Below are 23,632 nucleotides of genomic sequence, written 5' to 3' on the forward strand. Positions count from 1 at the left end.
ACAGAAGGAAGTCAGACGGTGCTAAATCTGGGCTGTATGGAGGGTGCTGTACAGTGGTGAGACCCAGTTGCTGAAGTTCTGCTGTGGAGGCAACTGAAGTATGTAGTCTGGCATTGTCATGCTGAAGGAAAACATTTCCCTTTCCCTTTTCCTTTCGGACCCTTGTTAGCCGTCATTTCAAAGTTTGCAGCGTTGTGATGTAAAGCTCCGAATTTATTGTTTATCGTCCTGAATCAATCTGTCATAGAATCATAGAATCAGAGTTGGAAGAGACCTCATGGGCCATCCAGTCCAACCCCCTGCCAAGAAGCAGGAATATTGCATTCAAATCACCCCTGACAGATGACCATCCAGCCTCTGTTTAAAAGCTTCCAAAGAAGGAGCCTCCACCACACTCCGGGGCAGAGAGTTCCACTGCTGAATGGCTCTCACAGTCAGGAAGTTCTTCCTGATGTTCAGATGGAATCTCCTCTCTTGTAGTTTGAAGCCATTGTTCCGCGTCCTAGTCTCCAAGGAAGCAGAAAACAAGCTTGCTCCCTCCTCCCTGTGGCTTCCTCTCACATATTTATACATGGCTATCATATCTCCTCTCAGCCTTCTCTTCTTCAGGCTAAACATGCCCAGCTCCTTAAGCCGCTCCTCATAGGGCTTGTTCTCCAGACCTTTTATCATTTTAGTCGCTCTCCTCTGGAACTGCCATCTGTTGAGGAGTTACGAAGGTGGAGGCATTACTTTTCATTCAATCATCGTAAAACCAATCTTTGGATGGCTATCTGTCAGAAGCCTTTTAATAGGGACCCTACATGGGAAAGGGATTTAGACCTGATGGCCTCTAAGGATCCCATCCGAATAGATCGCTCTACTATTCAAGTGCCAATTGTGTCACATTGCCACGATGCTTCTCAAAACTGGGAAGGACAGTCAGATAAATGGTCACCCTGATTTTGCATCAAGGACATGCTGCTCAACGCCACTGCTGCTCTTCTCCTCATTCCAATTTTAGCAGAGAACAGTAATGACAGCTATTTCCTTCCCTTGATTGCACTTGTTCCAACTGCTCTGCTCCGAAAGTCATTACGAAGAGGAGGGGAGGATGAAATATTTAGACCATTCAAACAGCCATTTACCAGTCGGGCTTCTTGCGTAAGGCGACCAGAATAGAAGCGTAGGAAGGCTTTTTTCTGCAAAGGGCTGGTTCTTTGAGCTTGAATGCTATACTATTATGAAAGCAGTATTCACCTGACCAGGCCTTGAACCAAAAGGGAGGGCAGACATGCTTCCAACAGATGTCAAGGGGCCTTAAGGAGTCTGGAAGGAATGAAGGGAAAGGTTGGCTACTGTGCATTGAATTACTATGGATCAGTAGTTCAGGACAAGCACTGCACCACGCCTTGCATTACCATGAAAAGCTAATTTCCTAAGAGATGGCAGTGTTAGTCTCTTGTAGCACAAAAAGGGGAAATAGGAGGGAACTAGCAGCCTTTTTAAGCTCTTTTTTTTGTGCATGATTCATGGGTTTCAGTTTTGCATTCGTACCTCAACAAACATCTTATCGTCTTACACAACTCTCTAGAGCAGTGGTTCTCAACCATATTAATGCTGCGACCACTTAATAGAGTTCCTCATGTTGTGGTGACCCCCAACCATAACATTATTATAGTTGCTACTTCATAACTGCAATTTTGCTACTGTTATGAATGGTAATGTAAATATCTGATATACAGGATGGACTAAATTTGGCACAAATATCCGATATGCCCAAATTTGAATACTGGTGGAGTTGGGGCGGGGACTGATTTTGTCATTTGGGAATTGTAGTTGCTGGGATTTATAGTTCACCTACAATCAGAGCATTCTGAACTTCACCAACGATGGAATTGAACCAAACTTGGCATACAGAACTCCCATGACCAACAGAAAATACTGGAAGGATTTGCTGGGCATTGACTTTGAGTTTTGGAGTTGTAGTTCACTTACATCCAGAGAACACTGTGTACTCAAACAATGATGGATCTGGACCAAACTTGCACGAATACTCCATATGCTCAAATGTGAGCACTGGTGGAGTTTGGGGGAAAATAGACCTTGACATTTCTGGGATTTATAGTTGGCCTACAATCAAAGAGCATTCTGAACCCCTCCAATGATAGAATTGAGCCAAACTTCCCATACAGAACCCCTGACCAGCAGAAAATGCTTCCAAAAATGAATAGAAGGACATGCAGAGAGATCTTCAGCCTCCTCTGTTGAAGGGGTTCCTAAGACTATCAGAAATTTACTGATAGTGTTTGGCAACCCCTTTGACACCTCCTCATGACCTCCCCAGGGGTCCCGACCCCCAGGTTGAGAAACACTGCTCTCAAGGTTTATGGCCAGTTACAAAGAGGCATCTTCTGTATCCTGATACAGTCCAGTTCTATTCAACACAACTGCTAATACTGCATATTAATGCATCTGAAGAAGTGGTTTGAAATCCACAAAAGCTCAGCCCAAAACATTACTTAAAGGGAATGCTAGATTACATCCCACTTTTCCATGTCTTGTCCCTTTCCATGCAAGACACTGAATAATTCATGTCACACCCTCTTTGCAAGTTGCAACTTATTGTCCTCCAGACATCTTCTTACCAGGCTACACCTCTCAAATGAGGAACACAGAATTACAAGACGCTCTCACTTTAAGCAAATGTATCATTCAGTGGACAGCTGTCTCCAGGCCTCCAGCACAAATTCTGGCCTTGGATTCAGCTTGTTCCATCTCTTTGTGTGTGTTGCTCCCTGCAGCAGAACTGGAGAAGCAATCCTTGACTTCTTATGGGGACCTCAGTTGTGGTAAATACCAGTAAAAAAAAGGGGGGGGGAGTTCGAGCAGTCTAAGCTGTCGCACAAGCTGGCCATATACCCTATTTACTCAAATCTAACACTCACCTATTTGGGCTAAATTACCTTGCCTAAATGAGGGTGTGCATTAAATTCACATCACACAGTAAGCCTAGTGTTGAGCCCAAGCAAAAGGGGAAGCTACTTCAGAAGCCCTTGGAGCTCCTCTTTCAGGGACATCGTCTCCAATTTAACAGCCATCACTTAATTCTCCCCTACGAACCATCAAGATTACTAAGATCATCTGGAGAGGCCCTGCTCTCGGTCCCACCAGCCTCGCAAGCGAGCCTGGTGGGGACGAGAGACAGGGCCTTCTCGGTGGTGGCCCCGCGACTCTGGAACTCTCTCCCTCTGGAGGCCAGAACCGCCCCATCCATCCTAACATTTAGGAAACGGGTGAAGATGTGGCTGTGGAGTCAGGCCTTCGAGGAATGAGACAACACCATAGGACTCTGGATGGAAGTGGATATAGATCCATCTTAATAGGACCACTGTAGTTTTATATTTAGTGTATTTTAAAGTTGATGTGTAATTTGTGATATATGATATTTTAATGAATGTATATGTTTTTATGGCTGTAAACCGGGCTGAGTCCCTCAATGAGGTTGAGAAGCTCGGTATACAAAACTGTGAAATAAATAAATAAATAAATAAATAAATTCTATGCAATGCTGGGATTTGTAGTTTGGTGAGATATCCATATTCTTTGGCAGAGAAGGCTCAAGGCCTTCCAGAGGGAATTGAAGACTTGGATGTTTAGACAAGCCTTTGAGAATGTCTAGCCCCAATAGTTCACAATTAATCACACAGCACTGCACTTTCATCCCATGCCCTTGTTCCTTAGCTACAACTTGCACTATCCCATTCCCTTGTTCTCGTTTACAGTTGGCCATGTTTTAGGACAGTTCTCACCATAGGATATTTGGTGCTGTTCTGAGTTCAAATTGTTTTATATGCTACTGGTTTTATTTTTGTATTGTACTGTGTTTATTTTATGTGTTGTTTTAGCTACTTTGTGCCATACGTAAGCCACCCCGAGTTGCTTCGGGAAGATGGAGGCAGGATACAAAAATAAAGTTGTTGTTGTTGTTGTTGTTATTATTATTGTAAAACTACAGCCCCCAGGATTCCTTCCCATTGAACCAAGGCAGTTAAAAGTGGGTTCCTTCTACAGTATACATGCAAGGTTTTGTTTTGCATTTGTGAAAGCTTTGGTGTCCTAACAGTTTGGTTTTCAAAGAAGGAATTCTAAAGCAGTAAGCCACAGTAATGGCCAAATGACAGAGGGCAGTTTTTGTTGCTGCACATTGCATTTGGCAGCAAATACTTTTTTTTTTGTTTCAGGGATCTGAAAACTGAGGTACTTATTAGATTTAATGGTGCATGAGTAAATACAGTATTCTTCACTTCACAAATGTTATCCTTGTTTCATATTCCTTGGAATAATCACCCCGACATAACTGGAGTGGACTCAGGATGTGACTGGAATACAGATCCCATCAGCATCTGGTAAATGCACTCCAACAACATTGTCATCCAGATGCATCAAGGGCTCATGCAACCTTCTGCCTAAAGCAGGCATGGGCAAACTTTGGCCCTCCAGGTGTTTTGGATTTTAACACCCACAATCCCCAACAGCCTCAGGCCCTTTCCTTTTCCCCCTCAGCCACTTAAGCTGAAGAATTGTGGGAGTTGAAGTCCAAAACACCAGGAGGGCTCAAGTTTGCCCCTGCCTAGTCTACACTGTAGAATTAATACAGTTTGGGTTTTGCTAACAGCAATAGTCGGTTGCTGTTGTTATGGGCCTTCAAATCTCATTAAGCAGCTGGGGGGGGAAAAGATGGGACCCGAGGCTGTTAGGAATTCTGGGAATTGAAGTCCAAAACACCTGGAGGGCTGAAGTTTGCCTATGCCTGGTTTAAAGGAACATGACAGCTGCAGGGACCAGCTAGGCCTCTTGGGGGCAGCAAAAGCACATGTTTCCATCCAACTCTTGCTGAGACTGCCTCTAAGCCGCACCCAGGATTCATTCAAACCATACAGTACAGAAAGGCGCTGGTTCAGAGAAAAGGGGGACAGGATCCACACTGAATGCCAAGAGAAATCTTTATTTTTAAAGGCGTTCCCTTAGGCGTATGTTTGGCAGACATACGATGGTACACGCACACATTTTATGTACACTCTTACACACAACTCACAGAGCATCACCAAGCGCTTGAACCAATAAATTAAAAAGAACAAAAAGAGAGACCAAGGGCCCGTTATCTTCATGGGAGAAATGACGTCCCCTCCCCCTGCCCTGCCCCAGTCCGGTCAGGACAGCATTTGGGGGAAATGGAAACAAACAAAAGCCAAGAGGGACACATCCAACGCTGCTGCCGCAAACTCTGACCCCCCCACCCCACCCTTCACTCCCCTTGTTGGGCCCCCCCATCATGGAGGGTGTAACAATCAGTGTGCTTCTTCCTTCCTTCCTTTCTCCAGAGGTAGCTGCCAGTGCAGCCTCATACTCGGGCCTCGATGCACTCCAAAGTAGAAACGATCTCCTCCGGCCGGTGGCCCTCAGCTTGGGCGCACTGGCTGATGTGGGCACTTGGGCTCTCAGCACCTCTGGGGCAGGGGGCAGGCAGGCAGGCGGCGGTCTGAGGGTAGGGGGAGTCACATTCATCCGAGGTAAGGTCCGGCACGTCGTCCGACTGGCTGTCAGAGCTCTCCAGGTCGCTCCGGATGCTCTCCGGCTGTGCCAGCGTGATGTCCCAGGTTTGGCTGGTCGCGCAGTCCTTCGGCTCACAGCTTTGGTGGTGGCATAGCGGCTCCTGGTCCTCCTCACCTTCCTCTTCCTCCTCTTCTTCATTCTCCGCCATCTGGGGCTGAACGTGGAGTGAGTCCTCCGTACTGCTTCCACTTGCAAGCTGGTAGTGGCTTGGCTTGGTCTCAATGTCCACCTGGATCTCCATGTTGTTACACTCTCTGCAGGGAAAAGGCCGAGTTAGTTCTAGTATTAGTCGTCACTTCTACTGTGATTCCTGATCCTAAAGCAGGGGTGTCAAATTCATTCCATCGAGGGTCACATCAGCCTTATTATGGTTGCCTTCAAAGGGCCGCTGAATCCATGGACAGAGACTCCCTGTCTCCCAGAGGACCAAATCTATCATTTTTTACATAGTGATCGGTGCTTTTTAGCCTTTACCCAGTTTGGGTCCCCAGCTGTTACTGAACGATAACTCCCATCATCTTGGATTATCCATCATGCAGACTGGGAATAATGGAAACAGCAACCCAACAGCCCTTGTGGCTCTAAGGTTGGGGAAAGGTTAAAGGGTATTTTCTAAAAGATATTGTCTCCACAAACCTTGTATCTCATTTCAGGCCTCACTCTCTCGACTAAACAGAACAAACAGCAGCCTTCCAGATGTTCCTGGAACACAACTCTCATCAGCTCTTGTCATAATGTCTAATGGAATCTCCAGTGGCACAATGGGTTAAACCCTTGTGCCAGCAGGACTTGCTAAGCAACAGGTCAGCGGTTCGAATCTGGGGAGAGCGGGTTGAGCTCCCCCTCTCAGCTCCAGCTCCCCATGAGAGAAGTCTCCCACAAGGATATTAAAACATAAAACATCCGGGCATCCCTTGAACAACGTCTCTCATACCAGAAACGACTTGCTATTTCTCAAGTTGTTCCTGACACGAAAAAAAGAGATGTCTAATGATGAAGAATATAAGAGTTGCAGTCCAGCATCTGGAGGAAGGCCACATTAAATGACACGGAGGGCCAGATTTGGTCCAGGGACTTTGTGTTTGACACATGTGTCCTAAAGGGTTTAGCATGTTAACAACACTTACTTTTTAAAAATGCACTACAAAATGAATTACCTCTACACAAGCACAAACAGACACAAAGAGAAATGTCTTCTCATTTCCTACTCCACTAAAAACCTAGGGAGCTTCACAACCTTTCCTTCTCCCTGATGCAGGATTAGAGGAAAGTTTGTGTTTTGCGTTGACACACGGAGAAGGAATTATCTGGCCTTCTGCCTTGTACATGAAACAAAAGGAGGATATTACAGTGTGCTGTTTGGCATATTCGATCTGGCCTGGGAGTTGACCTGGACCTGCTGCGCTCTAAAAACAAAGGGAGGGGGGCATGTGTTCATAGTGAACAGCAATCAAAAAGGGAAAGCTCCAGACTGTGCTTGTAAACACAATTCCTCTTTAAAGACCTAAGCCATATTAAATCCATCCTGTGGGAGCAGGCAATTTAGCAGCCCTGAGAATGATCTTAAAAGGCCTAAGCAAGCACTCAGTTCACATTTCTAGAAATATATTTCTAACCCTTCCTGGCATCCTGTTTGATAGGGATGGGGAAAAACGTAAGAGCGAGTGGCAGAAAGAAAGGCAAACTGATTTAAACTATCCTAGTGCCAGGGTGAAGCCTCTGAAAGCAGAAAACCCTTAACAAAAAATGAAAGAACCCCCAATCTAGATTAAAATACAGATAGCATACAAATATAGTTATAGATACTCTCTGGTGTTAATTGTTTCAGGATTTATGACAAACCCTGGTATGATTAACACCATAGAGCAACTATACAATATTTTGTATGCTGCCTTCAATTCAGTCTAGAGCTCTGAAAACTTTTTTTTAAAGTATAATTTTTTCATTCTACCTCCCAACCATCTGAGAAAGAGCCAACAGACTTTAAAATGTTGTGGACACTTAAAAAGACGTCACAATATAAGCTAGCCACTTAAAACCAGCCCAAATGAATTATTGCTCCAGAGAACAACTCAAATTTTGGCATATCTTCATTGAAATTGGAAAAGAATCCCATTATTACAAGATGGTCAAGGAAAGATTGGAATAAATGAATGCAAGAGCAACAGCAACAACAACAGGTCTCTGCTTTCTGTTCATATCCCACTGCCAGACACAAGCAAAGACCTCAGAAAGCAAGTAATGTCTCCCTTTGCAAAAGGCGTATTAGAAGGGATCAGAAGCTGAAGGGTCAAGCTTTCCCAAAGAGCACTGGCTTTAACTCGTGGTACCCTTTGCTGGACTGGCCTACCTGTCCTGGGGGTTGTACGAGCTAATGATGGAGCCAGCCATGGCTCGTGTGCTTGCATTGTCACTGATGGCTCCCAGGCTGACCGAGTCCTTAGGGAAGATCTCTTTCTGCACATCTGCTTGCACTTCCAGTCTAGGCCGGAGACATGAAATCAGTTTTAAAAGCTTGTCTTGATATCATTTCCCTCAGTCCCACTTACTACAGCAAAAGACTCATTTAAAGTATCAAAAGAGTTAAGAATCAAGTGACTCAGCTTCAAGGAACATTTTGCTTCACTCCCATCTTCAACTGGCAGAACCTTTACTTTGCTCATTTTTTTTCTTGAGCAGCACTTGAGTCATGCCTATCCCAGTGATTCACAGAGTTTCTGTGGAATATATGTTTTGGAGCTGTTCTTGTTAAGTGCCGTCAATCTAGCTTTATTCAGCCCCTGTGAACCCTACAAATGAAACCAAGGGCCCCTGTCTGAGCAGCACCTTCCTGGGCTGTAAACTCATTGTGTGAAGGATGCCTGACCACACATCCTCCTAACTTGGAGGTTGGCTTGGAGGAAACAAGTGTGCTGTAACCTTATGAGTCAAGTGGTAAACTCTCTTCTCATTTCACTAAGAAAGCAGGATGTGTAGGAAGATGAAGGAAGTTTCCTAGCTATTTGGAAAGTCACTGGTTCATGTGGATTTTTGCAAGGTAACCATGATGCAAGCATTGGAGGAAAATACTCTTCAGGAGTTGTGAAAGAGAAGCCACTTTGTTTTGGGTTATGAACAGAAGCCAAATCCCACAGTACTCCGCATACACGTCTAAGAGGAATTCTCTGGCTAAAGGAATGTTTACCTGCTGTACTTTCCTTTCCCGCCCAAAAGCACTCCGCCGCTCAAAGTGCCTCCTGAGAGGGCTGCAAAGCTGGCTGTTTCACTGTAGTTGCCCTGCATCACACTGAGTCCATCCGTGGGGCTCCCACTGGTGCTCAAGACACTAGTGAGGCCTTCGATGCTGCTCTCTCCAATGCTGGGATTCTTCAGGGCTCTCCACGCATCTGCCACTGCACCAAAACAAGTTATGGCATGTGAGGCAAAAGGTGACCGGAGAGCAGCATTCGTACACTAAACCAACCAGTTAGCTCACCCCTAGAAGCAATGCAGTCTTAATTAATGAAAGGGTTGTATAGTTTGGAGAACTTCATCTTCTTCAGAATAGAACAGCAAAGCATGCTGAAAGTGTTACTTGCAAAACAGGCTTATAGATGCCTGTGGGGTTCAAGTGGAGACAGTATTCAACCTGGCATTAAAACCATACTCTACACATAACCCTACAACATAACCCTGATACATTTTCTTCTCCAAAAGAAGATCATACAGGCATTACGTCTTTACCTGTAATTGGCCCATCATCTTCATCAAACTCAATTTTAACTCCTTTTCCATTGGCTGTGCTAACTCCACAACCGCCACCCCGGCATAAAGAAATCGGCACAACTCCATAGACATAGGCCAACATAATAGGGACTCCAATACCTGGCAAAGGAAAGGAACGCGCGTTATTTACAAATATTATGGGTTATGTCACTGAAGGTGTACTTTTAGTATTACATTCCTAAAAGAATACACTCATGATGTAAATGATATCCAGGATTAACAGAACCAGAAGTTCCTCCAGTCCAAAGGAACCCATGTGAGAGGCTTCCCAGCCACCCAGAGTTGGTTTACAAGGATCATAGGGGTTCTGTAGCCCACCATATAGTTCCCTCTAAGTCCACCTCACGATGCTTACCTACGCTGACGGCAGCAATAACAGGCGACGCAATCACAGACAAGGTCACGCCCCCAGTGATCGCCAGGTTCCTCTTGTGCTTGGAGGTCTTCTTTCCCTCATACCGGCTGTGAATCTGGCAGAGGAAGAATCAAAGCTACAGCAGGCAATTCCACCAGGAAAAGAAAGGAAACCACCCTACAACTCAAGATACTTCATAACAGGCCAGAGCACAGACTCTTCTCCAGAAAAGGAAAAGAAGACTGAAGAATGCTAAGGCCCTCACTAATGCTCAAACTAACACAAATCTGAGCTGGAAAAACAATGATCGATGTCGTATATCCGAAGGAAGTTCTTTTTCTCGTTACTAAGATATCACATAGGCAAGACATAACAAACATTCAGTTAGTGTTCATCTCAGGCCTATTGTGGAGGAATGGCATGAAACATTGGTCACCAGATGCAATACATTTCCGTATCAAGAGGTTGTCAGGATTGCTCTCTCTCTCTCTCTCTCTCTCAACAATACAACCCACAGGACCCAATGACCCCACTCAAATGTTCAAGCCCTTTGTTTGGTATCTTATGCATACAAAGCTCTTACACTCACCTTTCTCCCAACATAAACAGGGATGCCAATGACCATGGCTGGAATCGCAATACCAGCAATGAGGGAAATGCCCACTGGGGCACCAATCAACGTCCCAAGCTGCCAGAGAATCTTCTTTTTACGACTCCATGGCTTCTTGCCCCAGAAAGTGCAACCAGAAGGACTGCAAGAGAGTTTACAATTGGCCCTTAAAAGGTCAGAATTCAAAACAGCAAAAAAAAAATGGATTGACAAAGCTCCTAGAAAACATCTTTTTCCAAATGACTGAATACACCTGCAGCAATATTGGAATTCATGCAGTCTCCAGGTGTTTCTGGGCTGCAAGCATCAGCAGCCATTGCCAGTACAGTGAAAAATAGGGAATGCTGGGAGTTCTAGTCCAACAATATCTGGAGAATATAAACAATTTCCGATCCAAACAAACCAAATGCTTTTAAAGCAAGAGGTGTTTCCCATCCCAATTTTGTTATTCCTCAAAGATTCAGTTTCTCAGGCCCCTTCTACACTGCCATATAAAATTATCTGTTCTGAACTGGATTATATGGCAGTGTAGAAGGGGCCTCAGAGTGAGAACAGAAACCACTATAGCTATTCTATATTAGGCAAAGCCTAATGGGGGCCGTGTACTTGGGCAGTTTTGGTTTGGACAACAAGCACCCAGGAACAAATGTTGCCTTGAAGGCAGAGGAAACCCAGACCTTACCTGAGGTAATGCAAATCAGAGATTTCCTTCATACATAACCAGCAGAACTCGCAGCCACACACTGCACAAGTCATATGATTACAGCTGCCGTCATTCATTTTGATGATATAGGCACTGCAACGTGGACATGGCTTAATGTCATCTGCTGTGGGAGTAAAGAAGGGAAGCTTATCAGGTTCTGCACACATCAAGAAGGCACTGGAATTTATAAAGATATTTCATCGTTAGACAGAAGGGCCTTAGCCTTGAGACTATGGCCACCTTTATATTTGAAAAAAGTGGTTAAATTACTTGGCAGATTAACACTTGCAAATATCACTAATTCCTATCCAACTGATTGCATGTCCAAGATTATAAGTCTATCCATTAAAATGTTATGAATACCCTCTGAGTTTCATCAGATTTAAACAGTTTACAAGCAGAAGAGAGTACTATATAGAAGCACAGCTCAGTGATAAGGCACAGGTTTTACATGCCAGATCCCTGACATCTCTAATTTAAAAAAGATCAAATAGCAAGTGATGGGGAAAGAGCTGTCTAAGACCTAGTTTTAACAGACAATACTTGGCAAAGCTGACAACCAAATTGGATATAAAGCAACTTCCTGTTTTAGTTCAAACTTTATTAGATGTATATGATAAGAATCAATTACCCACTTCTTTCATTCAATTGGCCACTTTTTGTCATGCTTGACGTTTAACGCAAGCTTTCAGGGTTCATGTAAAAAACTAAATATTTAAATCTCTTTAGTGTTCAGGCTTTGGAGGAGAATAGTTGCATAAAACTAGATTAAATAGTGTGCTAGTACATTATTAATGGACTCTCTTGGCAATACAGGTTTACCATCACAATTACTAAAACACTGAGAATTACAGGCTTCTTTCCAGTTAATAATGCAGCAGCAACAGAAGTTTGAGGGTTACCATGAGACTAACTGGAGGAAAAAAGAAAAACAGAATTTTAAGGAGTTGGAAGGGATCACAAAGGCTATCCAATCCAACCACTGCTAAGTGTTAGCACGTACACTTTGACCTCAGCCCCATCTGTCCCATCAAGAAGTAGCTCTCTCCACCAGACTTTCAGTCACAATGACCATTTCCCAGCACAACTGAAACAGCAGCCAGCCTGTAAGCCTTTAAAAATTTACCTGGGCCGGATTCTTGTCCGTAACTGAGGCCTGAGGTGTGCTTTGTTCGCACCCGCAGAGTTTGTGCTCTTTGTTGGCGGGCCATGTCGCACGTTTGGTTTGGGTGCCATATTTGTTTGCAATGATAGCAAAACTCAGTCTGGCACCCTTCTCTCTCACACGTCAATTTAGGGCAGCTGGCACATCCATAGGCAATAACAGCATACCTGGGGGGGAGGGGGGGAGAAAACGGCATGACAGTTAGTGAAGCAAGAGCAAGTGGGCTGCCTTCTTCTGGGCTCATAATGGACTGTGCCAAACAAAGTGTATTTGTACAGCTCATCTAGCCTGTCAAGATGCATTGAACTGAGTTGAGATTGCCCTAGCCTAGTTCTCTCCCGGATTTGCATTGTGACCTAGATCCTGGCAAAAATGTAGGTAACTTCCTTTCAGACCTCAGTAATAATTAACATGGCCAGAAAAAGACCCCCAACTGACAATGTGTACTCCAAGCATAAGAGTACACATTTATTATCAAATCAGGTTTCCCACCTCCTATAATGGCTTGGGATTCAGATGCAACACTTTGACAAACCAATTTCTAGGAGCAGAACATTTTTGTATTTTTATTGAGTTTTGTCTGTGGACGGGGTAAATGTCAGCGAGTTTGGTGGTCTTATTTTTATTGGGCTTCAGATCTAGAACCAAGGTCAGACTCTCTTTCAGTCATAGCAGTTAAAAAATAAGGGGGGTGTATATTAATAAAAGCAGAGGAGAATATCAGCAGAGAAGAGTTTCAGTTAGCTGATACCAGGTTTGGTGAGACATTGCAGGTCAGATGGCATGTGGCTCTAACTTCCACTACAATCCCCAGGGAGGATTGCAGTGAGAAGGAAGAAATTCTGTGAGATGGAAAAATGGTCAAGTTGGGAAAGAAGGTTACAGCTGGTACAGATGAGATAACATGTCCTCTAAAGTAACGATTAAGTGCACAGTTCTGTGTAAATGAAGGTAGCAACAATGACTAGCAACAATGTGTTTTATCAGTTTAGGCTGTAATGTTGTTTAGAGAAGGTGGGTCTTCCATCAATTACCTATATTAGTAACATCCAGACTAAATTAATCAGCCCTCCACAGTTGCTGAGGACCCTTGCAGAAGTAAAAAAAACCCCATGAATTCAAAGATTAGTTATTTTGAAAACTAAGAGAACATCAGGAGATCCTAGAGAGAATGTTTCAATCAAATATGTGATTAATGAAACCTGCAAATGTGAAAGGCCAACTCTACTGAGGAGAACCCTATGGGGACTGTCCTTAAAAAACTAAAGCAGTATGTAGCCCCTGGTTACTTCAAGGAGTTATCGTGGTCCTGCACTTGATGCTCTTGAAATGCAGCCCACATAAAGTTCATTTAACATAGAGACAGTATGCTTATCTTGCACAACTCATTTATGTTGCAGGATATGTGTTTCCTTTCAGGACGCAAAAGCCCAAATGAACCATGTCTGTTACTGAGGGGAAACTAGTATCTCAGCCTTCTGTCAGCAGTTGATGGAGAATTCATGCCGGCTACTGCCCTTCTGTAAGACTGATAATCCCCTAACAGGTGGGGAGATGGGTTTTAACTATTCAACACAACTCTTAGAACTGAGGCACTTCCAGGGAGCTATCTTGGCCCATTAATATATAGGAGACAACTGCTTCCTCACGCATATTCTGTTTCACAACCCAAGTTAAAAGGACAGCTGATAGCAACAAGATTACTGACACAGTATTAGAATGAATTTTAGTCTGTAGAAATAGAAACCAAGAATGAATTCTCAAGTCTACTTTAATCCTTTCATGTTTTGCCTCTGAACATACTACACATACAATCACAGGGTTTCAGTGGCCAAACACCAATGTCAGCTCAGCTATATTCAAACATATTTGTCCTACCCCACCTGTTTCAAGTCACTTCTGAATAAAGGTTCAACTGCAACAGTAGCTTCTGGCCTTTCTGCTACTGCAAAGGTCTGGCGTGATAACAGGATGGAGAAGTAGGACCTCCAGAACACAATGTCTTTCAGCTAGGAATGCACTAGTCTAAATTTCCATCCATGATTTTCTTTCCATCCCATTCCTTAGTATTTTGGTTTTTCTTCAGTAGTAAGTAGCCTCAGCCCACTGAGCATGCTTGGTTATTTGGCTGTTCTATGTCCCATGCACATCCATTGGGAAGAGGAGGGATATCTCTAAAATATCTGCTTGCTCTGCAAACTCTGGAGTTTTCTTTAACATACTAGTATCTCTATTGTGGAAAGATAACACTGTTTTTGATAAACAGCAAGCAGAGTCAAAAGGAAGCTCACTATTAGTATATATGATGCTGCTCCTTCTCTGGTTTCATCTACTAAACTACCTACTAACTTCCACTCCTGCTGTCAATACAAGTACATCATACAAAGCTCCACCTAACACATATTCTGCTCTGCTCAATTCAATCCTGCCAACACAATGCCATTGTTTTCATACCCTGAAATTTCCCTAACATCCCTGAGAAAAATAGGGAGCAATAAATGCCAGACAGCAGTATGAGCTGTGGCCACAAAGAAAAAGGTAGTTCCAGATTTGTATGCAGATCTAACTATGCACCAGAAGACCAGCATTGCCATGGAAACACATCATGTTATGTCTGCAATTTACCTCTCTAGGCAGAATCGCTAAGCTTGCCAATATATGAAGCTGCTTAAAGCATGGGTGGGATGCAGAAGACATCAATATGCTACATGCTATGCATCTTGAAACATGCTTTTGCCATCATCTCACAGAGAAACTAATCTAGGAAATCCAGCAGATAAAAGATCCTTCAGAATACATGTAAGAAGCTGAGAACAAAATCATCCTTCTGTATCTACAAACCTCTTATGCGCCCTTCTACATACTATCTTTGATACTGAGCTGAATTAGCCTCTGTGCAGAGCTGACAGCCATTCACCAGAAGGCATAGCCCACATGTCCCTTAATAATAACTTAAGAAGCGCCCTGCTGGATCCAGACCAAGTTTCAGTTCATACAGAATCCCAAAGGTTGCCTATGGGAGTCCATAAGCAGGCTATAAGTGCAACAGGACCTCTTGAACCCACTTGCTCTTCCCAGTGACCGAGACACACTGATATTGGGAGGGGGGCAAGGGGGGTTGCATTATGAAGCACACCCTTCCACCAACTGATCCCAAACTGGCAGGCCTTTTTATCTCCTGGATCCTTGCTTGATCTCACTCTTTTTGAAATAACGTGGACCGTCTACAAACGTCCCTCTCAACTTCTGGAATGATTCCATCTGTGTTGCCTCCAAAAAATCCTGCATATTGGACAAAACCATCATCACTGAAGCAATGATCCTCTGCCATCACCTTTGCTGGAGCAGCCACATTGTCCAAATGCCTGATCAGTCTCCCAAAATAGGTACTCTACTCTCAGCTCAAGAACAGAAAATGGAATGTCAGTGGACAGCTAAAGAAATGTAAAGATGGGTTTACAGTTAAACTTAAAAACTGTGGCATAGACACTGAGAACTAGGAAGTCCTAGCCCTAGAGTGTTCTAACTAGAGTCAGCTGTTACCAACAGTGCTGTGGATTTTGATGAGGCACAAATGGAGGGTGAAAGGGAGAAATGGACCAAGAGAAAGGTGCATCAAGCCAACCCTTGTCGGTACCACCTTCCATCTGGAAATCAATATCCTTATTGTGGCCATGTAGATCCAGAATAGGTCTTCAGTCACTTATGGATCCACCACCAAGATTCTACACTTGGAAAGCAATCATACTCGGCCATGAGTGATAGCCTATGATATGATGATGAAGTAATGGTGTTGTGTTGGCCAGTTCTGTGGCAGAGGGTAATTCTTAGACACTTTGCATATTTTTGTTAGAAGGGCAGCAATTTCGAATCTGAGCTCTTCAAGAACTCTCAGATGGGTTCCATCTGGACCAAGAAATTTATTTGTTTGTAATTAGTCAGTAAGATCCAGAACCTACTGACTAGTTACCACTGTTATTTTCTATAGGCATTACAGTACTATAGATTCTTTAGGACATTGTTAGGCAATCACAATGTGCATGCTAATGGCGCAGAATACAAGGAAACCAAATGTGATGTTTATTTCACAAACAGTTAAATTGCACACTAACCTTGAGGAGGTTACCAAGCAGTAGCATAAACAAGGTGCCTCTCCAAGGACAGGGTGTTCTACTGGCTTCCCTTTTGTTTCACATCCGATTTGATACATTTTGTATCAGCTGAATAGTTGAAGCATAGTTCATGGCAATCTGATTCTAGCACTGATTTAGTAAAGCTCAAACACTGCGCTGCACAATTTAGCAGAGCTCCATGAACATCATATGCTTATTTGTAATGCCACAATCAGAGAATTACTTTTTCATGAAATCCTGTAACTTGGACTACTCAAGAGCAACAATGCTCCCTAAACTTAAGAGTACTTGATAAGAATCTTGAGAATCTGAGGCGATCACACAAACAATCCCAAATATCCTTATTTTACAACTTCCATAACCTTGTTTTTATTTATTCAAATGCTGATGACTCCAAGGGCAGCAAACAGACCCCTTCTCTTATGTTCTGTATGCTGTGCCAGAGAGACTTTAAGGAGCATTACTTAAAAGAAAAGAGAAAGTAAAAAAAGAAATCTTGTTAACTAAAATCTTGTTTTGACTGTCTGATAAAGAATAGGTTTTTTCCATGTACCTAAATCGGAAGCTCAATTAACAGTGATTCAACATTTCCTCCATTACTATACAGAAACAAGATTCATGTAGCTAATACTGAGAAGTCAACATTAACAGCATTTCCCGCAAATGTGAAAAAGCATTGTGCAACTTTTGGATTTCCTAGAAAAATACAACTGACAGGAAGAGACCAGAAATTCCTTTTCATTTTAGTAAGAAATATCTCAGAAAATCCACCGCAGCTTGAAATGTTAGGTATTAACTGATTTTACATTTCCTCAGAAAAAAGGCTGGGGAACTTTTACACCTGAAATCTGTGGCTCAGCTTCTGAGGGTCACTTCTGATTCCCCACTTGTGTGAAAATAAACTCTATGCTGTGAAATATCTGCTCTGTTTAAACAAAATCTAAAACCAGTAATTGTTTTATTGACCAAACTGAGTCAGGGCATAGCGTCTCCTTAAGTCAATGATTAAGAACAATTCTGTGTAACTGAGTAAGAATACTTAGGAAGCACCATACGCTGCAGGACTCAGTGAACTCAATACCCTTCACAGTACCAGTCCGAAGGCTCCAAACACAGAGTGGTTTTGGCTGAGACTAGATTACTTTCAGCAGGTACTTGTTCTGCCCACCATTGGGACTTCCCTCCTGATGGGTTGCCCCACATCTCTTTCCAAGGTCATCCATACCCTGTTTCTATTTCGTAATGAGATCTCTCTGAAAAGGGTTTCATCTGAAAAGGGTTTCCGATGTGCCTTCGGAGAGTGACCATTCAACCCAATTTGTTTGTTTCCATCTATAATTGTCCTCATGAAGCACTGTCCCCCTATCCTTAACAAAGCCAAACCCCACTGCTCCCCCTCTTGGACTCCTCCCTCACAAATAAACTTTGATTCCTATCTCACCAAGGGTTTTAACGTCTTAACATTTTATCTCGTGCATTTGGCCCACCCTTTCTGTTTATTATGTTATTTTTCACTGTTTAGTTTATTTTATTACTTTATGTACTTTGTTTTGATGTAATTTTTCTGTTGTTTTGCGTCTAACTTTGCTGTATTATTTTTGGGCTTGGCCTCATGTTAGCCGCCCTGAGTCCCCTTTGGGGAGATGGTGGTGGGGTATAAATAAAGATGATGATGATGATGATGATGATGATTATGCAGGCATAGACAAACTTCGGCCCTCCAGGTGCTTTGGACTTCACCTCCCACAATTGCTAACAGCCTACTGGCTGTTAGGAATTGTGAGAGTTGAGGTCCAAAACACCTGGAGGGCCGAAGTTTGCCCATGCCTGATGTAGTGGTATCTTATTTGGAAGATAATGCTTTATATACATCTGCTGGAATATAGAAGCTCACATCCTTGCAAAATCCTCAGGTACATCCTGCCACCCTACAACATAGGGGGATAGGGAGTAGATGTTATTTTCACGGACTCATTGTGCATCGGAAAACAACATGAAGAAATAGTATGAAACATACACGGTGAAATCCAATTTCTCTCATACAGTTGTTCTCAACCTGCAGTCCCCAGATGTTTTTGGCCTTCAACTCCCAGAAATCCTAACAGCTGGTAAACTGGCTGGGATTTCTGAGAGTTGTAGGCCAAAAACATCTGGGGAACCCCCGGTTGAGAACCACTGCTCTCATACATCAACTCTAAACTGTCTTTCCCAACATGGTGAGCCATAAACATTTTCAACCACACTCCCACTGCATCACATTCAGTACAACCAACTGTCAGAGATGATGGGACATACATCTCAAAATAGGGGGTCCACAAAGTTTGAGGGTGGGATACCTCCACATGGATATGGAATTAGTTCATAACTCAGTATGAGGTGCTGAACTATACAAGAATATAATCTCCCTCTTCCAAAAACACTTTTGGGCTTGATTCCATAGGCCCTTTGGATCTATTTTATTCTTCTAACTCTTCACTGTTTTTTTTCCTTGTGATAACTTTATTTTGGCAACTCTGAACTACATTGGCACAGTTACAATGACACCATCATCCCCACACAATGGTACACAACCAACTGTTACTCCCACCTAGACCCACAGAACAACTGCCAAACAGTAAAATCCACAGTCAATCCCTCCATCGTCTCCCCACTCCTTCCCCTGCCTAATTTCAGGGGGTTACTGTGAAGCCAACTGTCCTGCCTTGGGGAATTGTCATAAAGACTGTCAGAAAGCAGAAAGCATGTTCCTTGCACTTTTCTTTTTCTTTTTTTCTTTTACTTACATCTACTTTTAACACATTGGGGGATGATCCCTCCTTTGTCATTCCCCCCTCTTCCTCAGTCTTCATTCAGAGAAGAGCGGGAATGACAATGGGGGGGATCATCCCCCAATGTGTTAAAAGTAGATGTAAGTAAAAGAAAAAAGAGAAAGAAAAGTGCAAGGAACATCCATGCTCATTTTTACTTTCGCTTTCTGACAGTCTTTATGACAGAAAGTAACTGAAAGTAACTGACCTGCCTTGTTACAAAAGTTTCCAGGAAACGAAAGTAAAAGTACATTCCAACACACCTTGCATTTTGATTATTTTTATTTATTACACTTATATTTTAATGGAGGTTGGTTGGGTGTGTTGAGTGTTGGTGTCACCCCTCCCTTTAACTTATAAAACATTTGTCCATCCGCCATCTTCTTCCCCCTCACTCCCTCCTCAGCCTATTTTCAGAAGTCACCATGAAACTAACTGGCCTGACTGGGAGAGCTGTGGTAAAAACTGCCATGGAGCTAAAGGAAAAGTGGGCCTGAAGGGATCTTGTGCTTTTCTTGTTATTGTTTGGGGGGGGGGGGATTGGATGTCCCACACCCCCTCCTCCTTCTTACAGTACTTTTTTGCGTGGGCGTGTGGTTGCTGTTCCCCCTTCCTTTGACTTATAACACATTTCCTGAGGTGTTGTCACTCCATCTTCTTCCCCCTCACTTACAGGACTTATGACACATAGGGGACTAGTGCCCCCTTCCTATTCTTCCTCCTCCTTCCCTTCCTGGTTCTCTATCCTCTTCCTTTCTTCCGCCTTTCTTTTCCTTTCCTTTTTGCCTTGTTCCCTTCTTTCTTTCTTTCCTTCTTTCCCTCCCTCCCTTTCTCTGTCTTCCTTTCCTCCTTCCCTTCCTTTCTCCCTCCCCCTCTTCCTTTATTTTTTCTTCCTCCCTCCGTCTTCTTTCCTTGTTCCATTTTCTCTTTCCCTCATCTCCTTTCTTTCTTCCTTTTCTCCCTCCCTCCTTTATTCTCTTCTTCTCTCCTTTCCCTCAATCTTTTAGCTTCCTCCTTGCCTTACTCCCTTTCTCTTCTTCCTTCCCTTCATTTCTTTCATTCCTTGACCACTTTCTTTCCTTCTTCCTTTCTTTTTTTTGTTTCTTGCTCCCCCTCTTCTTTCCTTGTTCCCTTTCCTCTTTCCCTCCCTCACCTCTTTTCTTTCCTCTTTTCCTCCCTCCATTCTACCCTGCTTTCCTTCAATCTCTTCTTCCGTCCTTGTTCTCTCCCTCTTTCTTCCTCTTCCTTCCTCTTTCTCTACTTCCTGGCCTCCTTTCCTCCCATTCCTCACCTTCCTTCCCTTTCTCGCTCTTTCTCTTCTTCCTTCCTATATTCTTCCCTCCCTCATTCTCTCCCTCCCTCTCTCTATCTTTCACTTCTTCCCCATTCTCCTTTTAACTGTGCTGAATTGTTTATTGTACCAGCTATAGGCCAAAACATCAAATAATATACAATCTTTAAAAGTACAATAAGCACTTTCCAATATAAACATTAAAACCTATTCTATATAAAGGTAAAGATTTCCCCTTGACATTAAGTCTAGTCAAGTCCAACTCTGGGGTTTGGTGCTCATCTCCATTTCTACGCCGAAGAGCTGGCATTGTACGTAGATGTCTCCATGGTCATGTGGCTGGCATGACTGCATGGAGCGCCGTTACCTTGCAACCAAAGCTGTACCTAACATTTGCATGTTTTCGAACCACTAGATTGGCAGAAGCTGGGGCTAACAGCAAGAGCTTACCCTGCTCGCCTAATTCAAACCACGACCTTTCAGTCAGCAAGTTCAGCGGTTTAACCCACTGTGCCACCAGGGGCTCTTTAAAATTACAGTAGCTGTGACATGATAACAATAACAATGCCTGATTTTAAATGTGAATATTTTAGGGCTGTGTTTAACTCCCTTTCAAAGTTTATTAAAAATTGTATATTTTAAATGGTATGCTCATGCTTTTATGTCAAACTGCTTTGAGTCCCCTTTGAGGAGATAGAGCGGGGAATAAAGAAATATAATAATCATAATTCTTCCTCCCTTCTTTATTATCTCTTTCCCTTCTTCTTTCCTGTATTCTTCCCCACCTTCCCTTCTTCCCCATACTCCTTCCCATCTTCCTTCCTGTCTTCTTCCCCACCTTCCTTCCCCTTTCTCCTTCCCTTCTTCCTTCCTGTTTTCTTCCCCACCTTTCCATCTTACCCATTCTCCTTCCCTTATATTCTTCCCCACCTTCCCTTCTTCCCCATTCTCCCTCCCTTCCTCCATCCTTTCCCCACCTTTCCTTCCCTTCTTCCCCAGTCTCCCTCCATTCTTCTTTCCTGTATTCTTCCCCCTTCCCTTCTTCCCCATTCTCTCTCCCTTCTTCCTTCTTGTATCCTTTCCCCACCTTCCCTTCCCTTCTTCTTTCCTGTATTCTTCCCCCTTCCCTTCTTCCCCATTCTCCCTCCCTTCTTGCCTTCCAGGTGTTTTGGACTCCAACTCCCACAATTCCAAACTTTTCCCCTCAGCCGCTTAAGCGTAAAAGGAAAGGGCCTGAGGCTGTTAGGAATGGTGGGAGTTGGAGTCCAAAACACCTCGAAGGCCAAAGTTTGCCCATGCCTTCTCTACAGTGTAGAATAAATGTAGTATGGCACCACTTTAACTGCCAAGGCTCAATGCTATGGAATCCTGGGAGTTGTCGTTTGCCCCTGCGCGTCCCACGCCCTTCTCTTCGCCCCCTTCTCCCTCCCTCTCTCACCCGCAGTCGGGGGCCGGGCACCACCGGCAGTCGGGGTCGGAGGCGAGGCACCGGCGGAGGAGGAACTCCTCGTACTTGGCCACCAGCTGCGGGGAGTCCCTCAGGAGGCGCCGGATGTCGGCGGGGTCGAGGCGCTCGGCGCACTCGGGGCAGCTGATGTGGACGCGCGACTCGGTGATCTCGATGCGGAGGTACTGGCGGAGGCAGGCGCGGCAGGAGCGGTGCGGGCAGGAGAGCAGGCGCGGCGCGTTCCCCGAGGGCTGCCGCACCAGGCACAAGGGGCACTCCAGCTCCGAGGGAGGCGGCGGCGACGACGGAGGGGCGCTGCCATGGCCCTCGCCACTGCCATTCCCCCCCTCCTCTTCCTCCTCCTCCGCTGCTTCCTCAGGGGCCTCACAGGCCAAGGCGGCAGCGGCGGAGGCCTCTTCTTCCGGGGCAGGCGGCGGCGGCCCTGGCGGCGGTGGCGGCGGTGGGCCTTCCTCCGCCGCCTTCTCCTCGTCCTCTTCCTCCGGCCTGGCCTTGGCCTTCTTCCTCCGCCGGACTCCAGGCCCCGACGAGGCGGCGGAGGCGGCGGCCGAGAAGACGCTCTGGAAGCTGAGGAGGCGGAGGCGGCGGCGGCGCCTGGCGCTCCCGCCTCCGCCGCTTCCGGGGCATTTGGCCGGCTGAGGCGGAGGGGGCGGCGGAGGGGGAGCGGCGGCGGGGAGGGAGCTCGAGCGCGGAGACTCCGAGTCCTTCTCCGAACCCATCGCCCGCCAGGAGAAAGAAGAGGAGCTGCCTCTCCCGCCCCGGCTCTGCGCCGCCTCTGAGGAGAAGAAGGGGGGAGGCGGCAAGCGCGCATGCGCGGACAGCCCCTTTCCGTTTTGCGCCGCCTCTGAGGTAAATAAAAAAAACGCTTTCCGCTCTGAGGTTGAGCAGAACACTGAGCGCATGCGTACCCAAACGGAGAAAAAGGGCCTCCAAGGCGCATGCGCCCATCACCAACCCACTCACCCCTCCCTTCCCGCTCTTTAATGGAAAGGAGCCCTGGCCGCATGCGCCGCCACTGAAGAAGTTGAAGAAGTTGGGGAGAAGGGGTTCTAGGCAGTAAAATTGATATAGTGCAATATAGCAATATTTAAAACTGATATTGTACTATGTTAATAATATATTGTATGTATATACACCTTGTAAGCCGCTCTGAGTCCCCTTCCGGGTGAGAAGGGCGGCATATAAATGTCGTAAATGAATAAATAAATAGGCAGGGGCGGCTCAACCATTACGCAAAGTAAGCATTCGCAGTATAGTTGATTTTGCCCAGGGGCGCTCTTGAGGGAAAATAGACCTTGACAAATGCAAGTTGTAGTTACTGGGATGTATAGTTTATATATATATATATATATATATATATATATATAATTTTATCATAGTTATTACATTTGTTTTACAGCAGTTACGTATTATTCAATAAGCCAAACATACTTTGACATCTATAGTTCACCTACAATCAAACAGCATTCTGAACTCCACCAATGATGGAATTGAACCAAATATGGCACACAGAACTCCCATGACGAACAGAAAATATATATCAGTGATTGGTTGGGCGGGGGGTGCCAAAATACTGTTTGCTTACCGTTGAAAATTACCTAGGGCTGCCTCTGGTTCTAGGGCGCATACACGAAGCTTGGCTTGTCACTGAACATCGAGAAAACCAAAGTGCTGTTCCAGCAGTCACCAGCCATCCCCTCTCCAATGCCAGAGATACAGCTTAATGGTGTAGCATTAGAAAAT

General features: G+C 44.6%; 1 protein-coding gene across 1 annotated transcript; it reads right to left on the reverse strand.

Moving 5' to 3' along the window:
* Positions 1–4,967: 4,967 nt before the first annotated feature.
* Positions 4,968–22,690, reverse strand: RNF19B (ring finger protein 19B). Its single transcript, XM_060784107.2, has 9 exons — positions 21,863–22,690; positions 12,155–12,360; positions 11,008–11,152; positions 10,305–10,467; positions 9,716–9,830; positions 9,319–9,459; positions 8,780–8,987; positions 7,946–8,077; positions 4,968–5,849 (listed from the first exon to the last, which is right to left on the reverse strand). The coding sequence occupies exons 1-9, from the start codon at positions 22,606–22,608 to the stop codon at positions 5,384–5,386; spliced, it is 2,322 nt and encodes a 773-aa protein (XP_060640090.2). The 5' UTR covers positions 22,609–22,690; the 3' UTR covers positions 4,968–5,383.
* Between the last annotated feature and the right edge of the window lie 942 nt (positions 22,691–23,632).

Source organism: Anolis sagrei, chromosome X (assembly GCF_037176765.1).
Source record: "Anolis sagrei isolate rAnoSag1 chromosome X, rAnoSag1.mat, whole genome shotgun sequence".
NCBI classification, from domain to species: Eukaryota; Metazoa; Chordata; class Lepidosauria; order Squamata; family Dactyloidae; genus Anolis; species Anolis sagrei.

Bases quoted from the DNA above. Each gene is read 5' to 3' on its own strand.
- RNF19B (XM_060784107.2), bottom strand. From the start codon at position 22,608: ATGGGTTCGGAGAAGGACTCGGAGTCTCCGCGCTCGAGCTCCCTCCCC. The intron at 9,831-10,304 runs GTGAGTGTAAGA...TTCCTCTGCCAG, and splicing joins CTGTTTATGTTGGGAGAAAG to ATTCACAGCCGGTATGAGGG. The intron at 8,078-8,779 runs GTAAACATTCCT...TCTCCGGCCTAG, and splicing joins GGGAAAGGAAAGTACAGCAG to ACTGGAAGTGCAAGCAGATG.